General features: G+C 46.7%; 1 protein-coding gene across 2 annotated transcripts in view; it reads right to left on the bottom strand.

Moving 5' to 3' along the window:
• The window catches only part of PNLDC1 (PARN like ribonuclease domain containing exonuclease 1), a 258,698-nt gene that overhangs the window by 71,232 nt on the left and 164,389 nt on the right, over nucleotides 1-23,077 (bottom strand). For both annotated transcript variants that reach the window (XM_069227860.1, XM_069227862.1), the window contains exons 14-15: nucleotides 2,913-2,966; nucleotides 2,744-2,786 (exon numbers count right to left, since the gene is read on the bottom strand). In XM_069227860.1, the coding sequence (XP_069083961.1) occupies nucleotides 2,744-2,786; nucleotides 2,913-2,966 (97 nt within the window). The remainder of the gene's footprint in view (nucleotides 1-2,743; nucleotides 2,787-2,912; nucleotides 2,967-23,077) is intronic.

The following is a 23,077-nucleotide window of genomic DNA, read 5'->3' as shown; positions in this document are numbered from 1 at the left end:
AATCCAATCTGATGTATGGGTAAATATTTAAAAGTTGAGGAATTTGCAATTAAAATCTCTATCAGAATGTCAATTCTGCGTGGGAAGGAGGTTATCCATGCTTATGACCCAGCATACTATGGGCAGACCAGACGAATTGCTCCATGTGTGGACATCTCTAGGGTCAAAATGTAATGTGCCAAAGGTTTGTCATAAAAAAATTACCCAAAGATTTATTTTATTTGCTCCACGGATAATGCGCACTGACTTCAAAGGCAAGGGTGAATTCAAGAGTAGCATGATAGACAGTGATTGGGGGATCAACACTTTTTAGGGCACTAGTTTCACCAGAAACTGTGCCAAGACTGGAGCCTGTTTAAGCACAGAGTTGGGTGTCTTCAGGATCCGAGTTTGTGGATTTGCCAAACTCTCAGAAGCTGGCTCACCCTCGGGGAGATGCTCAGAGGGTACGGGAGCCATCCTGCTCAGCAAGGCCTTCTCGGAAGGCCTCAACCTGTGTGGAGGCTGCTGATGATTGCAGGAATTCCAACTACATATTTTTATGCATTTGAACTGGCTCCAATGACTAAGAAGAGGCTGGTGCCAAGGAGTAGCGTTAACGCACAAAAACATTGTGAGAGCAGAATTGGTTCCTTATCGAAGAAGAAGATTTCTCCTTCTTATTGAGGTTTTTGTGTTATTTGAGGGAAGATCTTTTAGAAGACTGTTCCCAAAAATGTAAAAGCTTTGGCGTATCCCAGTGAGCCTGACAAATCTGTCTGAACCACTGCCCAAATAAGTATCTGTCAGAACTACTGTCTTAAAGGGTTGTGCATGATGACTGTTTGAAGAGGGTGTGAAAGAGTACTGCTGTCTGAAGGTGAGGGGACATGTAGGAGTACTACTGACTGGAGGGATTATTGCAGTACTACTGTCTGCAAGTGGGTTGTGAAAGAACTGTTGACTAAAGAGAGACCCTAAAAGGGTATCTGTTTAAGTAGAACAAGTACCACTGCTTGAAGAGGTATTTGAAAGAACTACTGTCAAGCAGGATGTGTGAAAGAACTGCTTACCAAAGAGAGGACCCGATAGGGGCAGGGAAGAGTACTACTGTCTGACGGGGCAGGGAGCTATTGACTAAAGGGATGTACAGAAGTACTCCTCCCAGGTGTAGAGGTATGGGAGAACTGCTAACCGACCAGAGGACATGAAGGTGGCATGTAGAAGCATGACTGTCTGAAGGGAACGGGGAGAAGTACTGTGAGAAATTAGGTTGTTAGTTGAGAGGACTGAAACCCTCCACAAGCAACAGCCATAATACTTGTCAGGATAAATCCCCTACAGAATTATCAGGAATTTCCTGCCTCCCTGCCCTGGTCTCCATCATTCTGCAGGCGAAATAGGCTAGTGTGGCGTTCTTTGTGCGTGAGCTGCAGCAGTGTCTTTTCATGTGCAAGTAGAGGTGGTCACAGCTCGGCCCCACCACAGGTCTAACATGTGCCTCTCCCCAGCTGAAAGGCAGGGCAAACATGCATGACTGAATGAACAGAGAGAGGTTGCTAGAGATCTACTTGCTAGGGAAATAGGATGAATGATTACTAGCCAAGGGAGAAGTGTGTGAACACTCAACGAAGAGAAATTTGAACGGTAGCTTTCTAAAAAAACAGGGTATGAAAGTGGGAATACTGGTTGAGGCTGCAGCATGTAATACAAACAGCCTCAAGATTGATCAATATGTCAACAATACACAGCTTTACCTGAAAGTCTTCTCTGCTCCAGACATCCAACACCCCAACCACTGCATGCACCTCATCCAGACATGGATGTCCAGCGCCTACCTGAATCTCAAACCAATAAAGACCGAATTGCTGTTTTGTGAAGAACAACAAGGAAGAAATATTACAAGCCTATCTAAATAACAAACCTTGACAGATTCAAACCTCAACTTTCTTTCTTTGAAAGCGATCACTTAGACTCACGTTGGACACCACCCTCACCCTCAAGAAACACTGTAAAAAAAAACAAAGACAGCCTTAGTGCTAGCTTCCTCCTTTAAAGAGAGTCAAAGTCTTTCTTCCAGAAAGTGACATCCGAACTGTTGCTTGAGCCATGTATTCTTGCATCTAGATTGTGGGAACACTATGCTCTGTAACCTCCTAAGCTATTATGATGAAACTCCATTGGATCCCCTTACCAGCCTACACCATCTTCAAAAGCAGCTGCATCATTTACAACATCACAACCAGCACTCTGTGTATTTTACAGACAAGTTCATCATCTCTGGTGGTTCTCGCACACCTACAGCCAGGAAACCATCAGACTGCAGAGTAAGTGTTGTAAAAAAAGAAAAAAAACAACCAACAATTCAGCAGGCCTTTTCAATCCATGCACCCTGACCTGAAACAATATCCCCATTTCCAAAAGGATCGTCCCAAAGCTGTTCCAATGTAGCAAAACTGTTGAAGATGCAGTGTATAAAGAATATTACATGGCAAGCAGTAACAATCCAGTAACATTCAACCTCTCATCACTCATTGACTTAAGGCTTGTCTTTGACCTTCTACAGTGCTCTGCTGCTTTTGCATAGGTTTTAGCCATGGCCCTACCACATATAGACATACACACATGATGTGGCTGCACTGCCTGTTGGAGCGGAGTCTCAGGCTACCGTGGATTCTGAAGGATAAAGATGGTGCACACTGAAAAGTTACTTTAGGAAGGTTGCCCACAGGACAAATAAAAAGAAAATGTAAATTTTACCTACATTTGATGCGTTACAAGTAAAAGATGGCCAAGCTTTACGAGCACTATGGAAACAAAACAATGAGAGAGCGTAGTGTTAGCATAGGTAGAAAAGCAGACCCTGAAAAGAAGAGGCACAGGGTTATACTTTTTAATGTAACTGTGCATACAAACACTGGATTTACACCTACCTGATCCACAAACAAAAGCATCGTAGGCAGCCTCGTGGGGGTGCGCTTCTTCCACTAAATAATAAACGAGAATAAACAACGATTACCTGAGAAGCCTTGGATACTTTATCTGCTCAACCATACTGTGCTGTGTGGGTACCTCATCATTCTGTCATGCAGGCAGGGTGGGTGTCCGATGCATCCATACACTGCAGCATTCATGCATGTGGGCAATTCTAAAAGTAAGCTACGTAAAGTTCCTGTTGTGTCCCTAGAATTGTGGGCTTACAACCAATGCAGTGAAGTAAAGGCACCTGCACTAAAGACACCTGCAAAGACAGTAACCTTTGAGGCACCGACTCTGAAGATTGCTAAACCTCTGGGGTCTCTGATGCTTTTTGAGGAACTAATAAAGACCATGAACAAGCCAATGAGTGTGGCTTTTCTATGCGTGAAACAGCAAAGGCGCGGATTCGTCAAGCCTCTGATTGCTGGGACAAACCTGTGTACATGTGTGGATGTGCTGGGAAAGTCTATGCATGGATCAATGTGGCAGTGAGTGGATGGATACGTGAGTGAGAAAAAAATCAGCAATACCATTCTGAATTGATTTGGTGTTTCCTTAAAAAAAAGAAAGACCCCTAAGAACATGGGTGGACACATTTGATCGATAAAGACTCTGCACACAACTACCTTATGAATCAGGTCAAGCCAAAAACAGGTGGGGCTTGCACTGCACTGATGTTATTCAGTGACAAGTAAAGGAACTGAGGACCCCCATGTTTATTACCCCTTTTTGGCTCGTTCAAGCCTCCATAATGGCAAATAATATTGAATTAAATGTTGAACCTTCAGAAACAAGAGCACACCAAATTAGCTGAAAGTTCAAGCTTGATGTCCGCCAACCAAATAGTACCAATAGAACCGGCTTTAACAGAGCCATAAAGCCAAGTCTTGAATCTAGACTTCTTTACTTGCAACAATAATATTTTATGTGGAATTCAGTGTCTAACCAGCTAATTACAACCAAGAAAACCATGCTAAGGCTGGCATGTTAGATGTTTAGGGGTTTAGTGCGTAATTTTAAAATTTAGAATATTCTCAGCAGCAAACAGCCTGCAAGAAATCTTAAATACCATCCTGTGACTGTAGCATCCTCCGCTGACATACGCAAGGAGCCATCCAAGGTAAGATCTTTACAACAGTAGCCAGTTCGGAAGCTAATCTCATCACCTCAAATGTGGAGAGAAAGCTGATTGATATCAGTAAGACTAGGACATGCAGCCTGTGTTTGTTCTCTATGATCACATTGGAAGAGTCTGAAAGGGCTATTCTCGCTTGTAGGTGTAGCTCACCTGATGATCCCTGCCCTCCGCAATCTCTAAGGCGATAAATCATATCATTGATCAAGTACTCAACAAGTCTATTCAATCTGCTACTGAGCCACCTTGTTGGAAAAAAAAGCCAGAATGGTCACATTGCTCAAGAAACCATCAGCGGAAAGGACCCAACTGGCCAATTTCAGACCTATTTGCTTACTCCCTGCTGCCTCCAAGATGCCAAGGAAATCAATAAACTCTCAATTATCTGTATATTTGAAGCAGTTTAATTTCTTGCATCCTGCACTATCAGCTTCAGGCCACAACACTGTACTGAGATGGCATTTGAAGAGGGGACTGATACTATCATACAGGTGCTTGATTAGGGCAAACAGGCTTCTCTGATTCTACTTGATTTATCAGCAACCACTGACATACCATCCTCCTCCAATGTTTGGAAGGTATTGGAGTCTGGGTCCTCACCTTGCTGGGGCTTTATTCCTTTCTAGAAAATTGAAACAAAGCAGTTTGGACGGCCCCTATTTCCTCAGATTTTAAAAAGATCCAGTTTGTAGCTCCACAGGGATCCGTGCTAAGCTCGACTCTATTCAATATTTACACGGCCCCCTTGAATCTGTTAGGAGGATCTATTAGGATCCGGATAGTCTTCCATGCGGATGATAAGCATCTTTATCTATTAATGGAGAACACATCTTAGGCGCATACCACTTTTATTAACTGTCCTGAAGAGTGGATGTGGTCAGCAATCTTCAGTGTAAAAAATAAGTTAGGATTGATCTCTATCTGATAATGAGTCCACAGATCTCTGCAGTAGTTGGATCATGCTTGGCCTTATTGAGATCTTTGAGAAAAATTCTAACCTTATTCCTTCTCAGCTGCAGAGAACAGTGATACTTGGCCCCATCACCTCGCACCTTGACTATGCTAATGCTCTCTATTTAGGTTTGCACTCCTTCCAGCGAAAGAGGTTGCAGGTTGTACAGAGTGCTGCAGCAAGGCTACTATTAAACATCCTTAGGCAGTCATTTATCTATCAGGAGCTCTAATAGGATGACAATTAGGGAGAGGGTCCTTTTTAAAACTTTAGTCCTGGCCCACAGAGCCTTTTATAGCACGGGTCCTCTGTACCTCCCAAACAGATTAATCCATTACCAACCTATTGGATACTTTTGTTCCTCTGAGGCAGGGCTGCTCTGTGTCCTGAGAATGAAATGCAGGGTGGGTGGGTGAGGGGGTTAATTAATGTTTTCCTTCCATCTCTTGGCCTAGGCCTAGGCATGGGATTGCCTCCCACCACAATTACATAAAATCATAGTTAGAAGTCTATTCAGAAGGTCCCTTAAAACATCATTGTGGGGGTGGTGGGGGGGGGGGGGGGGAGGTGCGACGCAGCCACGATGGTGTAAGCATACTCAAGACGCTCCTAGGTTCTTCTCCTTAATCCCCACCATCCTGGGGTCCCCTGCTAGATTTAATACCTTCTCCCACCTGGCGGGGTGGCCCTTTTCTATCTGCTGCATTCCTCAGGTGATAAAGACGGTGACACTCATCTCATTGGACCGCTGCTGTTTTTTGTGCTGGGACTGCTCCTGGGGCACAGCTTGCCTGGGTTTCAGCCTTCCAACCGGGGGCATGCAGTGTCTGGGTGCGTATCTGGGGCCACGGCCAAGACCCCAACGGAAGCATCCTCCCACCTTCTAACTGAAACGCTGGGGATTTAGGGACGCAGCGCAAGACGGAGAAGTGCTGTGGGCACACAGAAGCGAAGCTGGCCTGGCCTTCCAGGTTGGTGCCAGCAGCCTCGCCCGGACTGGAATGGAATGCGCGGCCCAGGCATCAGCCGGACGTTCAAAAGTGACGGGCCTAAGACTATATCGGAATGTGGCCCACGTGCTGACGGCATCCTGTGAGGACTTGCTCCTTAAATGCCAATTTAAGGTACAAGGGGCCATACAAAACTTTTACTGAAATGTAGATCCTGCAATCCAGCTCCTGGGATCTAGCCTTCATTTCTCCCTCCCCCTCTACATGCTACCATGATCTAAACCAGGGATACTCAAAGTACGGCCCGGGGGCCGCATGCGGCCTTCCTGACATTTAATTGCGGCCCCCTCGTGAACGGCAGCTGTTCACTTGACAAAGCAGAAAAACTCTGAAAGCTGTGAAATGGGCATACTTTATTTACACATTAACTAAGTGGCCTAGACAACTTATCTTTAGGAATACATTTGTTTTAAAGATATCTTGCACGAGACATGTTAGAACAAGATAAACTGTCAGCAAACTTCAAAAAAGTGTTTAAAGGCATGAGCGTTTTATCTCACTTTGCGTCCCCCCCCCTTGTGCCCACCTTCCATCAGCCCCCCACTCTCGGCTTACTGGCATCAGTGCGGCCCTTGGGCATGCCACAGACAGTGTTTTGTGGCCCCTGGGGAAATGTTTGCGAGTACCCATGATCTAAACTGACCTGCCTTGCAGTGTTGCAAGAGGTGATTTGATCCAGAGGCAAAAGGAAGCATTCACTTCGCAGGTCACCAGTAGCTCTGCGGGCTCCTCTGTCTTCTATAATGAACTTATCCTGACAGCCTGTCCCCCTGCCCTCGTACTTTTTTGTCCCCTTGGAAAAGTCCTCTTACACGCTGGGCCTCTAGGGGGCCCTGTTTCGCCTTCAGCACCCCACATCCTATCAGCTGGTCATGCTGCCCTGTTGCGGGGATAAGCGGCTGAGTGGGGGAGCTAGCCCTTCTTGCGGACTCTATGTTTAAAACCGGAATGCATGGGCTGGATGGCCTGACACCCCTGCTTTGCGCTGAAGCCTTCTGCCACAAACAATATAGTGCCTTCAGCGGGGCTTCACCCCCAAACACTCTCAAGAGAGAGACAGGATGGAGAAAGATAAGCCTGCACACCGAGCTCCCAATCAAAAATCGACAAATGTGCCACTCAAACACCAGACTCTAACAAAATACACAGGAGAGGAGACGCCCCTGTGACAAACACAGTATCTCCTAATGTTTAATACATCTTTCAGGCGAGCCAAGCATCTAAAGAGGCCCTGGAATCTGAAATCAGAAAGGTTGCGATGGACGCAGCACTATCGAGACAAGACCTCCGCAATGTGGTGGGCCGAGTAACGGAGAAAGAAGACTGCATAGCTACTCTTGAAGACGACTCCTCAGACATTAAATCCAAAACTGGCACCCTACTATCAACGGTTCGTGTCCTCGAAACTAGGGCGGAAGACGCCAAAACCAGTCCTGAAGAAACAACCCTTGTTTCCAGAGGGGGTGAAGACCCCCCCCCCACTCAACACCCTTCATAGAGACCTCGCTTCATTCCTGGATGCCCGGAGGGTTCCTTATCACTGTGGTTCATGGTAGAGAGGGCTCATTGCTCACTGACACAAAGACCTCCTTCTGGGGCTCCCCCCTGCCAGTTAATAATAGTGCACATCCTCAATTTTCGAGACTGGAACGTAAACCTGCACGAGGCACGTACCCAGGGAAACTCTACCACCAATCTGCGCACGTAATATTTCCACACAACACAAAGGCGACCCAGATGCAATGAAAAATCCTTTGAGGCTGTGAAGCAAAACTTAGAGCCATGTTCATGCCATTTATGTTGTCTTCCCAGCCCAGCTCATGCACCCATTTCTTCGACACCACAAAGGTGGCCTTGTAGTGGGCCACAGAACAATTTGCTCTCCGCAGCTGTGACCCTCCAGGAGACAATTTACAGGTGGCCGGAAGTTCTCAAAGCTGGCTGCTCCTTGCTCCCGATCCAACCGGTTTCTAAGGCCGGAGAGGCCTACCAGGTTCCCCGCATCATCCAACTATGACCACCCTAAACGGCACTCATTAACTGATGATGGAGCCGTCCGCCTACAGCCCCAAGATTCAACAGGGACAGAAGACACTGCACTGACAGGTGGATTAGACACTTTGCTGGATACACAATGAAATTCGGTATACTCCTGACATTCATGTAGTCGCCCTTCACCCAGGGTGCCCAATGGTACTTCTATCCTTTGATATGATCCATTTATTGAGAATGTCCCTTTTGAAATGCCCAGTTATGTTTTCTATGCTTGTTGGGGATTAATGTTGGGTGACAGATGCTTCCAGGGTGGAGGTGTGGGGAAAGGGGTGCTGGGGGGGACTACTGTTGTAGGTTCTATATACTTGTTTTGATCTCATTTGTTGTTTTGATGTTTCTTTTGGGTTTAATGCTCTTTAACTCAGTCTGGTCTTCTTGGACGTCCTACTTACACGCCTGACAAAGTACTCTTCCACAGTTTTAAACAGACTCAATACAAGATGGCCCTCCTGGAATGTAAAAGGTCATCTGGACAGAATTAAACGCACCACTGTGTTGCCGGGATGGAGAGAAGAGGCAGAGGCTCCCAGTCTGCCTCAGAGCTCCAAGCCAGGGCACTCTGGCCAATACTAACGCTGCCAGCAGCATGAAAGCAGCATTAGGATTGGTGACAAACAGACACCACACACCTGGAGGCTCACATACTTGCCAGGGAATCCGTGATGGCTTGAGTCACTACTGAAATGCTTGCCTTCCAGCTCGATCTTGATAGAACTGCGACAACTAGTCATTAGCAAGGCATGCCAACGCTGGAAGGCAACCACCTAATGCGTTTACGAACAACGTGCAACAAATGTCTCACTCTTATATCGATTGGCGACTGGGGACACCGTCTCATGCCTTATTCCCACGGTGAGGGAGGCGGCGGGAACAATGGTTTTTGCAATACATGACATCCCAGCAACATTTGCTGCCTGTTACCAACAGCTCTATGGACATAGCACGCTACCTCCCGGTAGTGAAATATGCGTTTTTGACCACTGACTTTGTGTTGCACCACTTTGCACCTGGATTAGTTGTCCAGTGTTCACCAGTTGCAGAGTACATTTTGTATTCAGTTTCGCTGCCTATTGACTTTATTGTAGCGTTAGACACTGCCATGATAAATGTGTTAATAATATTCCACATTGTTAACTGTGCTTGTTTTCGTATTTTTTCTCACTGAAGAGCTAGGACATATATGGAGGAGGAAGGCAGTCAGCGCAATAAGAATGTACCAAACTGATGTTTTTTACTGCAAGTAGGGAACGGTTTGGCCTTGAGAGAGACAATTTAGGAAACAGGCCAGTTCCAACCTGGTTCTTTCAACTCTGACCTACATTAGCCAGCATGTTTGAATATTTCTTTTTTTTATGGGAGGGGCTTTTCCAGAAAGCCCTTCTCCGGTTCTTTAAGATATGAATAGGTGGCCCTGCTCAGTAGCTGTGGAATTCCGAGACCTGGGGCAGGATTAGACATCAACTGCCTGACACTTGTCCTGTGAGGGTAGATATCTCTTTCTCGCAGTTGAACGGGGTCATCTTCTTGCTGGCATGAGAAAGATGAAGAGCTTGGCAGGCCCTACGGTGATTAATTTTTACTTCATTCTTTGCTTTGCATAATATTCTCATAACTACATATATTTTCTGTGTACTATGCAGTTCAGAATCATTTTGGTATATTTTCCTCTCACTGCTGTGACTATTTTTAAACGTGTGCTTTCAATCTACTAAACTCCTTTTTTAGGAACCTCATGGTGAAATAATAATAAATGTCTTCTTTGAACTGAGAGGTGCATTCCAGAGATTTTTGTCAGCTCGGTCATTAGTGAAAGCAAAACTCCCCCACTGGGAGTGCGCAACTGCTCCTCAACGACATACCACTCCCTTCAGTGACTACAACTCAACAAAGGGCTCTGGAGGAATCGGTTACAAAAGACGAAATTCAAGCGGGCATCAGCGACCTGCAATCTGGGAAGACTCAGGGCCTGGACGGCTTCCCCCTTGAGTATTACTCCACAATTTGAGGCATACTTGTCCTTCACCCGGTCGCACTCTATGCAATGGCCATAGACAACCGGTCCTTTACCCTGAGATCTAGACATAGCGACCATTGATGTCTTTCCTAAAACCAATCCACCCTCATCAGATTGCGGGTACTATCACCCTCATCTCCTTGATAAATGCTGAGGTCAAGATATATGCCAAGATCCGAGCATGCTGACTCCAGCTGGTCCTCACCTAATTTATACACCCTGACCGATGTGGCTCTATGCCAAACAGCAGCACACGCTACTGTGTAAGACGCCTGCATTTAGCCCTCGCCCATGCTGGGGTTCTGTCCAGGGACATGGCCCTGCTGCTTGTCGAGTTCCAAAAAGCTTTGGACACAGTTGACTGGAGGTCCCTTGCAGTGGTCATGCACAGAAAGGTCTCTCTTCTATACTCCCATCCAATGGCCCAAGTTAGAATCAACAGGGCAATGCCTGATATATTTCCCAATGAATGGGGCACCTGTCAGGGCTCCCGCTACTCTTCGCCCTCGCCACTGAACACCTGGCATGCTCCATTAGATGTGACACACAACTCAGTGGCTGACGTTTGGGGGGAGAGGGTTACGCCGAGGACAGAACTGCACTGTACGCAGACAATGTCTTCCTGTACCTTGCCAACCCTGCAAGTTTGGGCCCCGAGATCTAGTTATACTTAGTCTCTTCAAAGAGGCCTCTGGCTTGCGCCTCAATAGAGCAAAATCACTTCTGATTCCTCTGAGGGGAGACAATGTGTTGACTGTTTGAAGTGAGGGGATTCCCATCCGTCAGCTCAATTTGAGATATCTGGGGTACATATTGCGACAGTGGCAGACCTCACGAGGACGCTTAATCTAACCTCACTCCTACGGAACACTAGAGCCAGCTTTGTGGCATGGCGGGATCTTCCACTGAACCTGCTTGGCAGCCACTTTAGTAAAAGTGATGATTTTACCCCATTTTATACATGTTACAGAACTAACCACTCCTTATCCTCAAACCTGGTTTAAAGAGGTGGTGACTTTCCTCTGCTTCTTTCTTTGGCACTGCCGTCCTCCCTGCACTGCACAGGGTACACTTCTTCGTTCAGTGTACGAGAGCGGGATCGGAGCAGTAGACATTCGCCTGTACTACTGGGCATTCCAGATGTTGGTTATAAATGACCGGCTGACGGGCAGATGGGATGACCTAAAGTACTGACTGGAGCTCAGTAACTTGGATCTTGATGGAGTGATGCATTACTTTTATGGTTGTCCCCTCCTCATGACTGTATCGGAGTTCACTAGATAAGACTTTCTGATATGTAGGAGGGCCTGACGTAACAAACTCGCTTATGGAAAGGTTGTAGGCTGATGCAGCTGACAAGACTCCAGGGATTCAATAAATAGGATTTAATCGGAATCTCCACACTGAATGATGTTTGGCATGGCTCCATCATATATTCCTTTGTGGACCACCAGTTCTCTCTTTCCTCCACTCAATTCCACCAATATATACATGTATGCCATGCCCTTGGCACCTATCCAGCTGGGTAAGAAGACCTCCCAGAATTTAACCCTCTGGAGCCCAGTCCATTGATGGGCAGATTGAGTATGAGTGGTGTTTCCCAAATATACCGAGCCCTACTGAACAATTAACCTGGGTCCCTGAAAGCTCTACGTAGAAGATGGGAGGATTGACTGGGAGAGCTGGAGGAAACTGAGTGGCAGGTGGCCTGTATGACTCCCAGTGTGCTGGTCATGTCCACCGGACAGCGACTGATTCAGCTGCACTACCTACACTAGACTTACTTGGCCACCCCCAGAGATTAGGCCGGACGAAGATCCTGACTGATTCTAGATGACCCCGCTGCTGATCTCCAATTTTTTACTTTTTCCACATGGTTTAGCTATGATCCCCTGATTCTCCAGTGTTGGACCTGTCCCTTTTTGCAGGGTCCTCCTCAATCCTTTTGCCTTCTTCCTCCTATTTTTCTGACCTGCTTTTGTTGGCTTTAGGACTCTGGGCACTTTACCACTGCTAACCAGTGCTAAAGTGCATAGGCTCTCTGTCTAAATTGTGTTGGTTTATCCATGAATGGCCAATTTGATTTACTAGTAAGAATCTAGTAAAGTGCACTAGAGATGCCTAGGGCCTGTAAATCAACACCGAATATGCCACCCACATGAGTAGCCCTGTAAACATGGTTCAGACCTGCCACTGCAGTGTCTGCGTGTGCAGTCTTGCACTGCCAATTTGAACTGGCATGTGTACCCACTTGCCAGGCCTAAGCCTTCCCTTTTTATGCATGTAACGCACCCCCTAAGGTAGGCCCCATGGGCAGAGTGCAGTATATGTTAAAGGCGGAACATGCACTGATGTGTTTTACATGTCTTAACACTGAAATACAGCTAACTTCAGTTTTCACTGTCGCAAAGCCTAGCTCTCTCATAGGTTAACATGGGGGCTGCCTTCAAATAACTTTAAAGTGCAGATTCCCTTTGGGAGCAGATAGAAATGTGGAGTCTGGTTTTTCTGAACTCGCAATTTTGAAATACATGTTTTAGTGAAGTTGGTTTTTAGATTGTTAGTTTGAAAATGCCACATTTAGAAAGTGGGCATTTTCTTGCTTTAACCATTCTGTGACTGCCTGTTTGTGGATTCCCTGTCTGGGTCAGTTTGACAGTTGGGCTGTTTATTAATCCCCTCTAGACAGAGAGACAAAGGGTGTTGGGGTGTAGCCTGCATATCCTGATGAGCCATCTGTGGTAGGTAGAGAGGAGGGAGGAGTGGTCATGTACACCTGATTGGGCTGTGCCTGCCCTCTCACAATGCAGTCTCCAACCCCCTGGTGTGTGTCTGGGGCCTGGCCTTTTACTCTCTCCTTGTAACCTCACAGGTTTATTTGTATCAAGGGAAGTTCCTTACAACTCAGTTCATTCCTGTTGAACTGTTAGAGAAACAGTCCTTTTTTATGGTACTCTCCATGTAGTCCATGTGCTTATAATACATACAATAGCAGCCCATAGTTGATCCAATTAAAAAACCAGCCAACCTGTGTTTCGCTGCTCAGTGACTTTTTCAAGCACAAAACTAAACACACACACCTGACACTCATACACACACCCATTGCATTATAAAAACACACACCCACATCACACACCACCCTTTACGAATACCAATTAGCACCCCAAGACTAACACAAAGACCACTGAGACAACTACACACACACACATCACAAACACCCATACATACGTCACGCATCCCACACCCCACCACATCACTCAACTCCCTCTGCACAACACACACCATACAACACCCATGTCCCCACAAAGGCACCACTGTTTCAGAGATGAGGAGTTGCCGGTCATGGTGGAGGAAATAGTCAGGGTAGAGCCACAGCTGTTTGGAGCACAGGTACAGCAAATATCCACTGCCAGGAAGATGGAGCTATGGCAGAGAATCGTGGACAGGGAGAACGCTGTGGGACAGTATCCATGAACAAGGGACAACATCAGGAAGAGGTGAACGACCTACGGGGAAGGTACGTTCCGTCGAAGTAGGGCACCAGCTCGCCATCCAGAGAACTGGCGGTGGACCCCTACCTCCTCCCCCACAGCTCACAGCATAGGTGGAGCAAGTCTTGGCCATAATGCATCCTGAGGGACTCACTTGAGTAGCCGGAGGACTGGACAATTGTGAGTCAATATTTACTACTTATCACCCCCCATACCTGCTTGTCATCCCATCTCATCTCATCCACTCTCCCTCACTCCCATCACTCCACTCCATCCCACACACTGCACCTACACATAGGACTAACCCGAATGCCAAACCCTGCATGCCATACCAATGCATGGACAGCCCTCCCAGCCCTGCATGGACACCCATCACCAAAGCATGCACAGCATGGAGAACTAACAAGCACACAATCCATCACCATACACAAACACAGGTGGCAGGGCAACAGCAACAATAGAGGGGAAGCAATGGTTGTAGAATATGTCCCAGACATGAAGTAAAATACATCACTTACATCCCCACAGGTGCCCCAGCCAATCTCAGCGGCAAGGTGGTGCCACGACAAACCAGTTCCCCAACAGAGGACGCCCCCAGTGATGACAGTAGCTCTGGACTTCATGATCTGGATGAACTAACTACCTGGCCCATCAGGAACCACTGGTCAGTCAGCCACCCCAGCACACTCACAGTCCACCACAGAGCCTCCCCCATCAGTATCCAACACCACAGCACCCAACCAACATCCCGACACCTCTGTCCCCAGGACACGTCAATCAGAGGTGCCCACCTGTACAGGGACCCCAGTCCACACCTCACACTCAAGACAATCAGGGACCTGGAGTCAGTGGCAGTGGGCACACCGTTCAGGGGACAGAGGCACAGGGGAACAGGAAAACTGGGAGGACCGTTTTGTGCCAAGGGGGAGGACAGGCCCAGGAAACCGACTCTCCAGGAGGCACTCACCAATGTCATTAGGGCTTACCAACAATCCCAGGACAAGATGATCAAAAGCAACGTGCCGGAGAACAAGCTGCTGCAGGAGGTACACCATCAGGAAATCAGGGAGGATTTGCAGGCCCTCAACAGCACAATGGTCTCCATAGCAGGGGTGTTGGCAGATATGGCAAAAATCATGCGGGAATGTACAGAAAACCAGCAGGCCCCTACCACTAGCCAGTCTAATGGCCAGCCCACCACTTCCGCTGCAGTTAGTGGGCAGGAGGCACTGCCAAAGGACCCACAGGCCACCAGCACTCCCCCTCCTGCAGAAGGTGAACCACCCCGCAAATGTTCCCTGCGACCCAGGCAGAAGTCAGAGATACTTGCCAAAACAAAGACCACCGCCAGGAAATGAGACCCTTCTGAATGTACCCCTTGTGTCCCACCTTGTCCACTTTGAACTGCCTTTGCTCCCCTTCCTATGGCCCCTTGGACACTGGACCTGTGCTACACACAGACTGGAACAATACCATGGACTAACCTCTACCATCATCCCATTCTGTTGCACTTTTCCATCAATTATTTGCACTACAATAAACACCTTTGAACACAGCCTAAGTGAAAGTGTTTATGTGATGAAAGGAAAATGTCACTTACCCAGTGTACATCTGTTCGTGGCATTAGTCGCTGCAGATTCACATGCTGTGCACATCCCGCCATCTGGTGTTGGGCTCGGAGTGTTACAAGTTGTTTTTCTTCGAAGAAGTCTTTTCGAGTCACGAGACCGAGGGACTCCTCCCATTTCGACTCCATTGCGCATGGGCGTCGACTCCATCTTAGATTGTTTTCCCCGCAGAGGGTGAGGTAGGAGTTGTGTATACTAGTAATAGTGCCCATGCAATGGAGTGAATACGTATGTACATAATGAAGTTTAAAGTAATATATTTACAAATTTACAAATGTTCAAGATCAACTTATAAACGGCTACAGGCTCCCGGGGAGGCAGGTGGGCGCATGTGAATCTGCAGCGACTAATGCCACGAACAGATGTACACTGGGTAAGTGACATTTTCCGTTCGATGGCATGTGTAGCTGCAGATACACATGCTGTGCATAGACTAGTAAGCAGTTATCTCCCCAAAAGCGGTGGTTCAGCCTGTAGGAGTTGAAGTTGTTTGAAACAATGTTCGTAGTACAGCTTCACCTACTGTGGCCTGTTGTGCAGTTAACACATCTACACAGTAGTGTTTGGTAAATGTATGAGGCATAGACCATGTTGCTGCCTTACATATTTCGGTCATTGGAATATTTCCTAGAAAGGCCATGGTAGCACCTTTCTTTCTGGTTGAGTGTGCCTTTGGTATAATAGGCAGTTCTCTCTTTGCTTTAAGATAGCAGGTTTGAATACACTTAACTATCCATCTAGCAATGCCTTGTTTAGAAATTGGATTTCCTGTATGAGGTTTTTGGAAAGCAATAAATAATTGTTTTGTTTTTCGAATTAGTTTTGTTCTGTCAATGTAGTAAATTAGCGCTCTTTTAATGTCTAATGTATGTAGTGCTCTTTCAGCTACAGAATCTGGCTGTGGGAAGAACACTGGTAATTCTACTGTTTGATTCAAGTGGAACGGTGATATAACCTTTGGTAAAAATTTTGGATTTGTCCGTAGAACTACTCTATGCTTGTGTATTTGAATAAATGGTTCTTGTATGGTAAATGCTTGAATTTCACTCACTCTTCTTAGAGATGTGATGGCAATCAAAAATGCAACTTTCCATGTTAAGTATTGCATTTCACAAGAGTGCATGGGCTCAAAAGGTGGACCCATGAGTCGTGTTAAGACAATGTTGAGGTTCCATGAAGGAACTGGTGGTGTTCTTGGTGGTATAATTCTCTTTAGGCCTTCCATAAACGCTTTTATGACTGGTATCCTAAATAATGAAGTTGAGTGCGTAATTTGCAGGTAAGCTGAAATTGCGGTAAGATGTATCTTTATGGAAGAGAAAGCTAGCTTTGACTTTTGCAAATGTAGTAAGTATCCTACTATATCTTTGGCAGATGCGTGTAAGGGTTGAATTTGATTATTATGGCAGTAATAAACAAATCTTTTCCACTTATTTGCATAGCAGTGTTTAGTGGTAGGTTTTCTAGCTTGTCTTATGACCTCCATACATTCTTGTGTGAGGTGTAAGTGTCCGAATTCTAGGATTTCAGGAGCCAAAGTGCTAGATTCAGCGATGCTGGATTTGGATGTCTGATCTGTTGTTTGTGTTGTGTTAACAGATCTGGTCTGTTTGGTAGTTTGACATGAGGCACTACTGAGAGGTCTAGTAGTGTTGTGTACCAAGGTTGTCTTGCCCATGTTGGTGCTATTAGTATGAGTTTGTTTTGACTCAATTTGTTTACTAGATATGGAAGGAGTGGGAGAGGGGGAAAAGCGTAAGCAAATATCCCTGGCCAGCTCATCCATAACGCATTGCCCTGAGACTGATCTTGTGGGTACCTGGATGTGAAGTATCGTCATTTTGCGTTTTGCTTTGTTGCAAATAGATCTATTTGTGGTGTTCCCCAACTCTGGAAGTAAGTATTCAGTATTTGGGGGTGAATCTCCCATTCGTGGATCTGTTGGTGATCCCGAGAGAGATTGTCTGCTAACTGGTTCTGAATTCCTGGAATAAATTGTGCTATTAGGCGAATGTGGTTGTGAATCGCCCAATGCCATATTTTCCGTGTCAGGAGACACAACTGTGTTGAGTGTGTCCCTCCTTGTTTGTTTAGGTAATACATTGTTGTCATGTTGTCTGTTTTGACAAGAATGTGTTTGTGGCTTATTATGGGTTGAAATGCTTTTAGCGCTAGAAATACTGCTAACAGTTCTAAGTGATTTATGTGAAACTGTTTTTGCTGTATGTTCCATTGTCCTTGGATGCTGTGTTGATTGAGGTGTGCTCCCCACCCGATCATGGAGGCATCTGTTGTTATCACGTATTGTGGCACTGGGTCTTGGAAAGGCCGCCCTTGGTTTAAATTTACACTGTTCCACCATTGAAGCAAGATGTATGTTTGGCGGTCTATCAACACCAGATCTAGAAGTTGACCCTGTGCTTGTGACCATTGTGATGCTAGGCACTGTTGTAAGGGCCGCATGTGCAACCTTACGTTTGGGACAATGGCTATGCATGAAGACATCATGCCTAGTAGTTTCATCACCATTTTTACTTGTATCTGTTGTTTTGGATACATGGCCTGTATTACATTGTGAAACGTCTGAACTCTTTGTGGACTTGGAGTGGCAATCCCTTTTTCTGTATTGATTGTCGCCCCTAAGTATTGCTGTGTTTGACATGGCAGAAGGTGTGACTTTGTGTAGTTGATTGAAAAACCTAGTTTGTGGAGGATTTCTATGACATATTTTGTGTGTTGTGAACACCGTTTTAGCGTGTTGGTTTTGATTAACCAATCGTCTAGGTACGGGAACACATGTATTTGCTGCCTTCTGATATGTGTAGCTACTACTGCTAGGCATTTTGTAAAAACTCTTGGCGCAGTTGTTATTCCGAATGGCAACACTTTGAATTGGTAATGTACCCCTTGGAATACAAACCTTAGGTATTTTCTGTGTGAAGGATGTATTGGTATATGGAAATATGCATCCTTTAGGTCTAGTGTTGTCATGTAGTCTTGTTGTTTGAGCAGTGGGATTACATCTTGTAATGTGACCATGTGAAAGTGATCTGATTTGATGTAGGTATTTAATGTTCTGAGATCTAGTATAGGTCTTAGACTCTTGTCTTTTTTGGGTATTAGAAAGTACAGGGAGTAAACTCATGTGTTTTTCTGTTGCTTTGGCACTAATTCTATTGCTTCTTTCTGTAGCAATGCCTGAACTTCTAGTCCTAGAAGATCTATATGTTGTTTTGACATATTGTGTGTTTTCGGTGGGACGTTTGGAGGGAATTTGAGAAATTCTATGCAATAACCATGCTGGATAATTGCTAAGACCCAATTGTCTGTTGTAATTTCTTCCCAATGTTTGTAAAACTTGGTTAGTCTCCCCCCCACAGGTGTTATGTGTTGGGGATTTGTGACCTTGAAGTCACTGTTTGTTTGGAGGAGTTTTGGGACTTTGGAACTTTCCGCTATTCTTTTGAAATTGTCCCCCTCTATACTGTCCCCGAAAACCTCCTCGCTGATACTGGCTCTGGTAAGTGGGCCTTGTTTGTGAGGTTGTGGCTTCTGTGCTTTGCCCTCAAAACCCCCCTCGAAATTGTGTCTTTCGAAATGTGCCTCTGCTCTGTGGGGAGTAGAGTGCGCCCATGGCTTTGGCTGTGTCAGTGTCCTTTTTAAGTTTTTCGATCGCAGTGTCCACCTCCGGCCCAAACAACTGCTGTCCGTTGAATGGCATATTCAGCACAGCTTGCTGTATCTCTGGTTTAAATCCTGATGTACGCAGCCATGCATGCCTCCTTATTGTTACTGCTGTGTTGACAGTTCTAGCAGCTGTGTCTGCAGCATCCATTGCTGACCATATCTGATTATTGGAGATACTTTGTCCTTCTTCTACTACTTGCTGTGCTCTTTTTTGGAACTCCTTGGGTAAATGTTCAATAAAGTGTTGCATTTCATCCCAATGGGCCCTATCATATCTGGCTAACAAAGCTTGTGAATTTGCGATACGCCACTGGTTTGCTGCCTGTGCAGCCACCCTTTTGCCTGCAGCATCGAATTTGCGACTTTCTTTATCTGGAGGTGGTGCATCTCCTGAAGTATGCGAGTTGGCTCTTTTGCACGCTGCTCCTACTACAACAGAGTCTGGTGTTAGCTGTTGTGTAATGTACACTGGGTCTGTTGGTGGCGGTTTATATTTTTTATCTACTCTTGGAGTAATGGCTCTTCCTTTAACAGGCTCCTCAAACACTTGTTTGGCGTGTTTTAGCATTCCGGGTAGCATTGGAAGACTCTGATACTGGCTCTGTGTGGACGACAGTGTATTAAAAAGAAAGTCGTCTTCAATGGGCTCTGCATGAAGGCTGACATTATGAAATGCCGCTGCTCTCGACACCACTTGTGCGTAGCCTGTACTATCCTCTGGTGGCGACGGTCTAGCTGGATAGCACTCAGGACTATTATCTGAAACTGGTGCGTCATAAAGGTCCCATGCGTCAGGGTCATCTTGACTCATCCCTGTATGAGTTGGGGATTGCATCATAGGTGGAGTGGCTACTGGTGATGGTTGTGGAGAGTGATGTGGGGATGGTGGAGGTGTTACTTGTTTAGCCACCTTTGCCTGTGGCTGTTTGTCCTTTTCTTGGAAGGCAAGTTTGCGTTTCATTTTGATTGGAGGAAGAGTGCTGATCTTCCCTGTATCTTTTTGAATATGGAGCAGTCTTTGTGTGTAATCTGGCTCCATTGTCTCTAATTCCTGTCCAAATCTATGTGTCTTCATTTGTGAGGACAGTCTTGTTCCTCTGAATAGGAACTTATTTTCGGCTCCGAGGCCAGATGTTTCGGTACCGAAACCTTTTCGGCTGCTTTTTTCGGTTCCGACGAAACCTTCTTTACTTTCAGCGTCGTGCTCTCTCGGTGCCGACCCATTTCGGTGCCGCTGTGTCGGTGCCGAACCTGCTCGGAGCCACTATCGCTGGCCCGAGATTGCTGTGTGCCGGTATCTCGACCGGAGTAGGGTGACTTCAACACCAGCGTGCCTATTTTCGGTGCCGATGATCGGTCACCTATTTTTCGGGTTAAGCCATGGCCTGTTGGCAGTGGCGTCCCCTGTGCTTTAGCGGTCTTCTCGTGAGTTTTTTGTTTCAACGTCTTACTCACGGTTTTCGGCGTTTCCTCTGGATCGATCTCCTCTGAGTCCGAATCGTGGGTGGAGAATGTTTCTTCATCCTCCTCGAAACGCTCTTGTCCTGTTGGCGCCGACGGCATTTGCAGTCTTCTTGCTCTTCGGTCCCTGAGTGTCTTTCTGGACCGAAACGCTCGACAGGCCTCACAAGTATCTTCCTTGTGTTCTGGCGAAAAACACAAGTTACAGACCAGATGTTGATCTGTATATGGATACTTGTTATGGCATTTTGGGCAGAAGCGGAATGGGGTCCGTTCCATCAGCCTTGAAGAGACACGTGGCCGGGCCGACCAGGCCCCGACCGGGGATCGAAAAAACCCCGAAGGGCCACCGGAGCTCTTCGAAAATCGGTGTCGATCTTTTGTAACTAACCCGATACCGAACGCAAACAATACCGACGATTTTTCCGAGATTCTAACTAACTTTCCGACCCGAAACACGGAGCGAAAAGGAACACGTCCGAAGCCGATGGCGGAAAAAAAACAATCTAAGATGGAGTCGACGCCCATGCGCAATGGAGTCGAAATGGGAGGAGTCCCTCGGTCTCGTGCCTCGAAAAGACTTCTTCGAAGAAAAACAACTTGTAACACTCCGAGCCCAACACCAGATGGCGAGATGTGCACAGCATGTGTATCTGCAGCTACACATGCCATCGAACATGTGCCTATATGGAAACAGTTACATCTTGTGCAAATGATCTGAACACTGTGATGGCATACATTTTAAGACATGTATCTGTCTGTAGACATCATATCAGTACACTGTTGTCATATGAACAACATCTGCAAAATTAGAAGCCATAGGTGACAGTAAGTAGAGATGCAAAGGACGTGAATGCCATCCTGCTAAAGCCACACAGAACACATCAATAATCATAGGAATGGTCAGTTCAAATGCAACATGTGTGCTGTCAATCGCCCCAACAATGTTGGGTATATGTCCCAGTGCAGAGACTCCTGCCTTCACAGTGGCCAAATCTTCCACCTGGGGGAAAGCAATGTAGCTGCACATGTGTTTCATCAGGGCAGACAAAACCCTTTCCAGCACGATTGAGAACATTGGCTGTGACATTCCTACTGCCAAGCCCACTATCACTTGGAATGAATCAGTTGCCAGGAAATGAAGCACTGAGAACTTGTACTGGGGGGGGGGGTTCCCAGTGGGATGATCGATAGCTGATATCAGATCAGGCTCCAATTGAGCGCATAGCTCTGTGATTGTGGCCCTGTCCATTCTAGAGGTGAGTATTATATGCCTCTCCTCCAGTGTAGTCAAGTCCACAAGGGGTCTGTACATGGGGGCTGTCTTGTCCTTTGATTCCTCTGCAGTGGTAGGTATATAAGGGGAACAAGAAAGAGTAGGCTGCCACCATTTTAACAATGGATCCACCACCTCAGTGTACATAGAGCAGGAACGTGATGGGACATTGAGAATGGCAATGTATGTGCACAATATGGAAATTACGCAGTTCTCAATTATCTGAATATTGTCCACCACCATAAAATGTCGATCACCTGTCCTGTATGTAGGGACAGGTGGAAGTAAGGTAACTCTGCAGGTGTTGTGCGTCATGGCAGAAGACGGTCTTGCACAGCCGTCCTATTCCTCACTGGATTACATAGGGCTCTATCGAGTACAGTGGCCAATGAGTGAGCACCATTTTCTGTCCATAACCTCACTTGATTCCTGACTTTCCATGGGACAACACTTACACTGCATGTGCTGCTGTGACCTGTGTCTGGATCCTGCCATGGCCCATGTGACCAGGGAAAGGGCCCCTGCCTTCACTTCGGAGGAGTTTGAGCTTTCGGTGGACGGGGTCCTACCACAGTTTGGGCAGCTGTATGGGCCTCCAGACCAACAGGTGAGTACAACTTGGGCACGAAGGCATGTGACAGGGTTGCATGGAGATGTGTGTGCAATCATTGTGTCATTTGGGGGGGGGTCATATGTCTGGTGGTATTGTACATGGTGGGTGCTGAGTAATGTGTGCGCCAATGGGGACGGAAGGGGATTTGTGGCCATATGTGTGACAGGAGGGATTGTATGTGTAATGGTGTCCTCTTGTCTGTGTTTCCTCTGCAGGTCAGCGCCCCTCAGAAGAAAGAATTGTGGCATGCCATCGCCAAGGACATGCGGACCCTGGGTGTCTACAGCAGGCGGAGCACCCACTGTAGGAAGAGGTGGAAGGACCTGAGGCGCTGGGCCCAGAAGACCGCGGAGGCCCAGCTGGGGATGGCCTCCAAACGAGGGTGGGGTGCCTGTCGGAACCGGACTCCCCTGATGGCCCGCATAGTGACGGTGGCATACCCAGAGCTGGAAGGGCACTTGAGGGCATCACAACAGCCACAATGGGGTGAGTACAGGGTGCGTTACAACTATGATTGGTAGGTACCATGGGAACCTGGTGGTGGCTGTCAGTTAGTGGGTGCCCCTCAATGCCAGCTCAGAGAACACAGCGTGATCCAGCTTAAGGGTAATGGGTGTATTGCTAAATCTGGTAACATAGCTAGGTTGCATACCATGTCAGACAGGGCGTAGGGGGTCCTAGGAGGGTGCAGTCGGCGGTGTTTGGCTCTCATCTTGCTGTGGTACCTAGCCAATGTAACGCAGTGCGATGCATGGGACACAATCCTGATCCCTGTGTGCGCGGTAATGTGTATGCCA

The sequence above is a fragment of the Pleurodeles waltl genome, chromosome 4_1, assembly GCF_031143425.1.
Source record: "Pleurodeles waltl isolate 20211129_DDA chromosome 4_1, aPleWal1.hap1.20221129, whole genome shotgun sequence".
Taxonomy (NCBI): domain Eukaryota; kingdom Metazoa; phylum Chordata; class Amphibia; order Caudata; family Salamandridae; genus Pleurodeles; species Pleurodeles waltl.
This window is presented reverse-complemented; position numbering and strand designations above follow the sequence as displayed.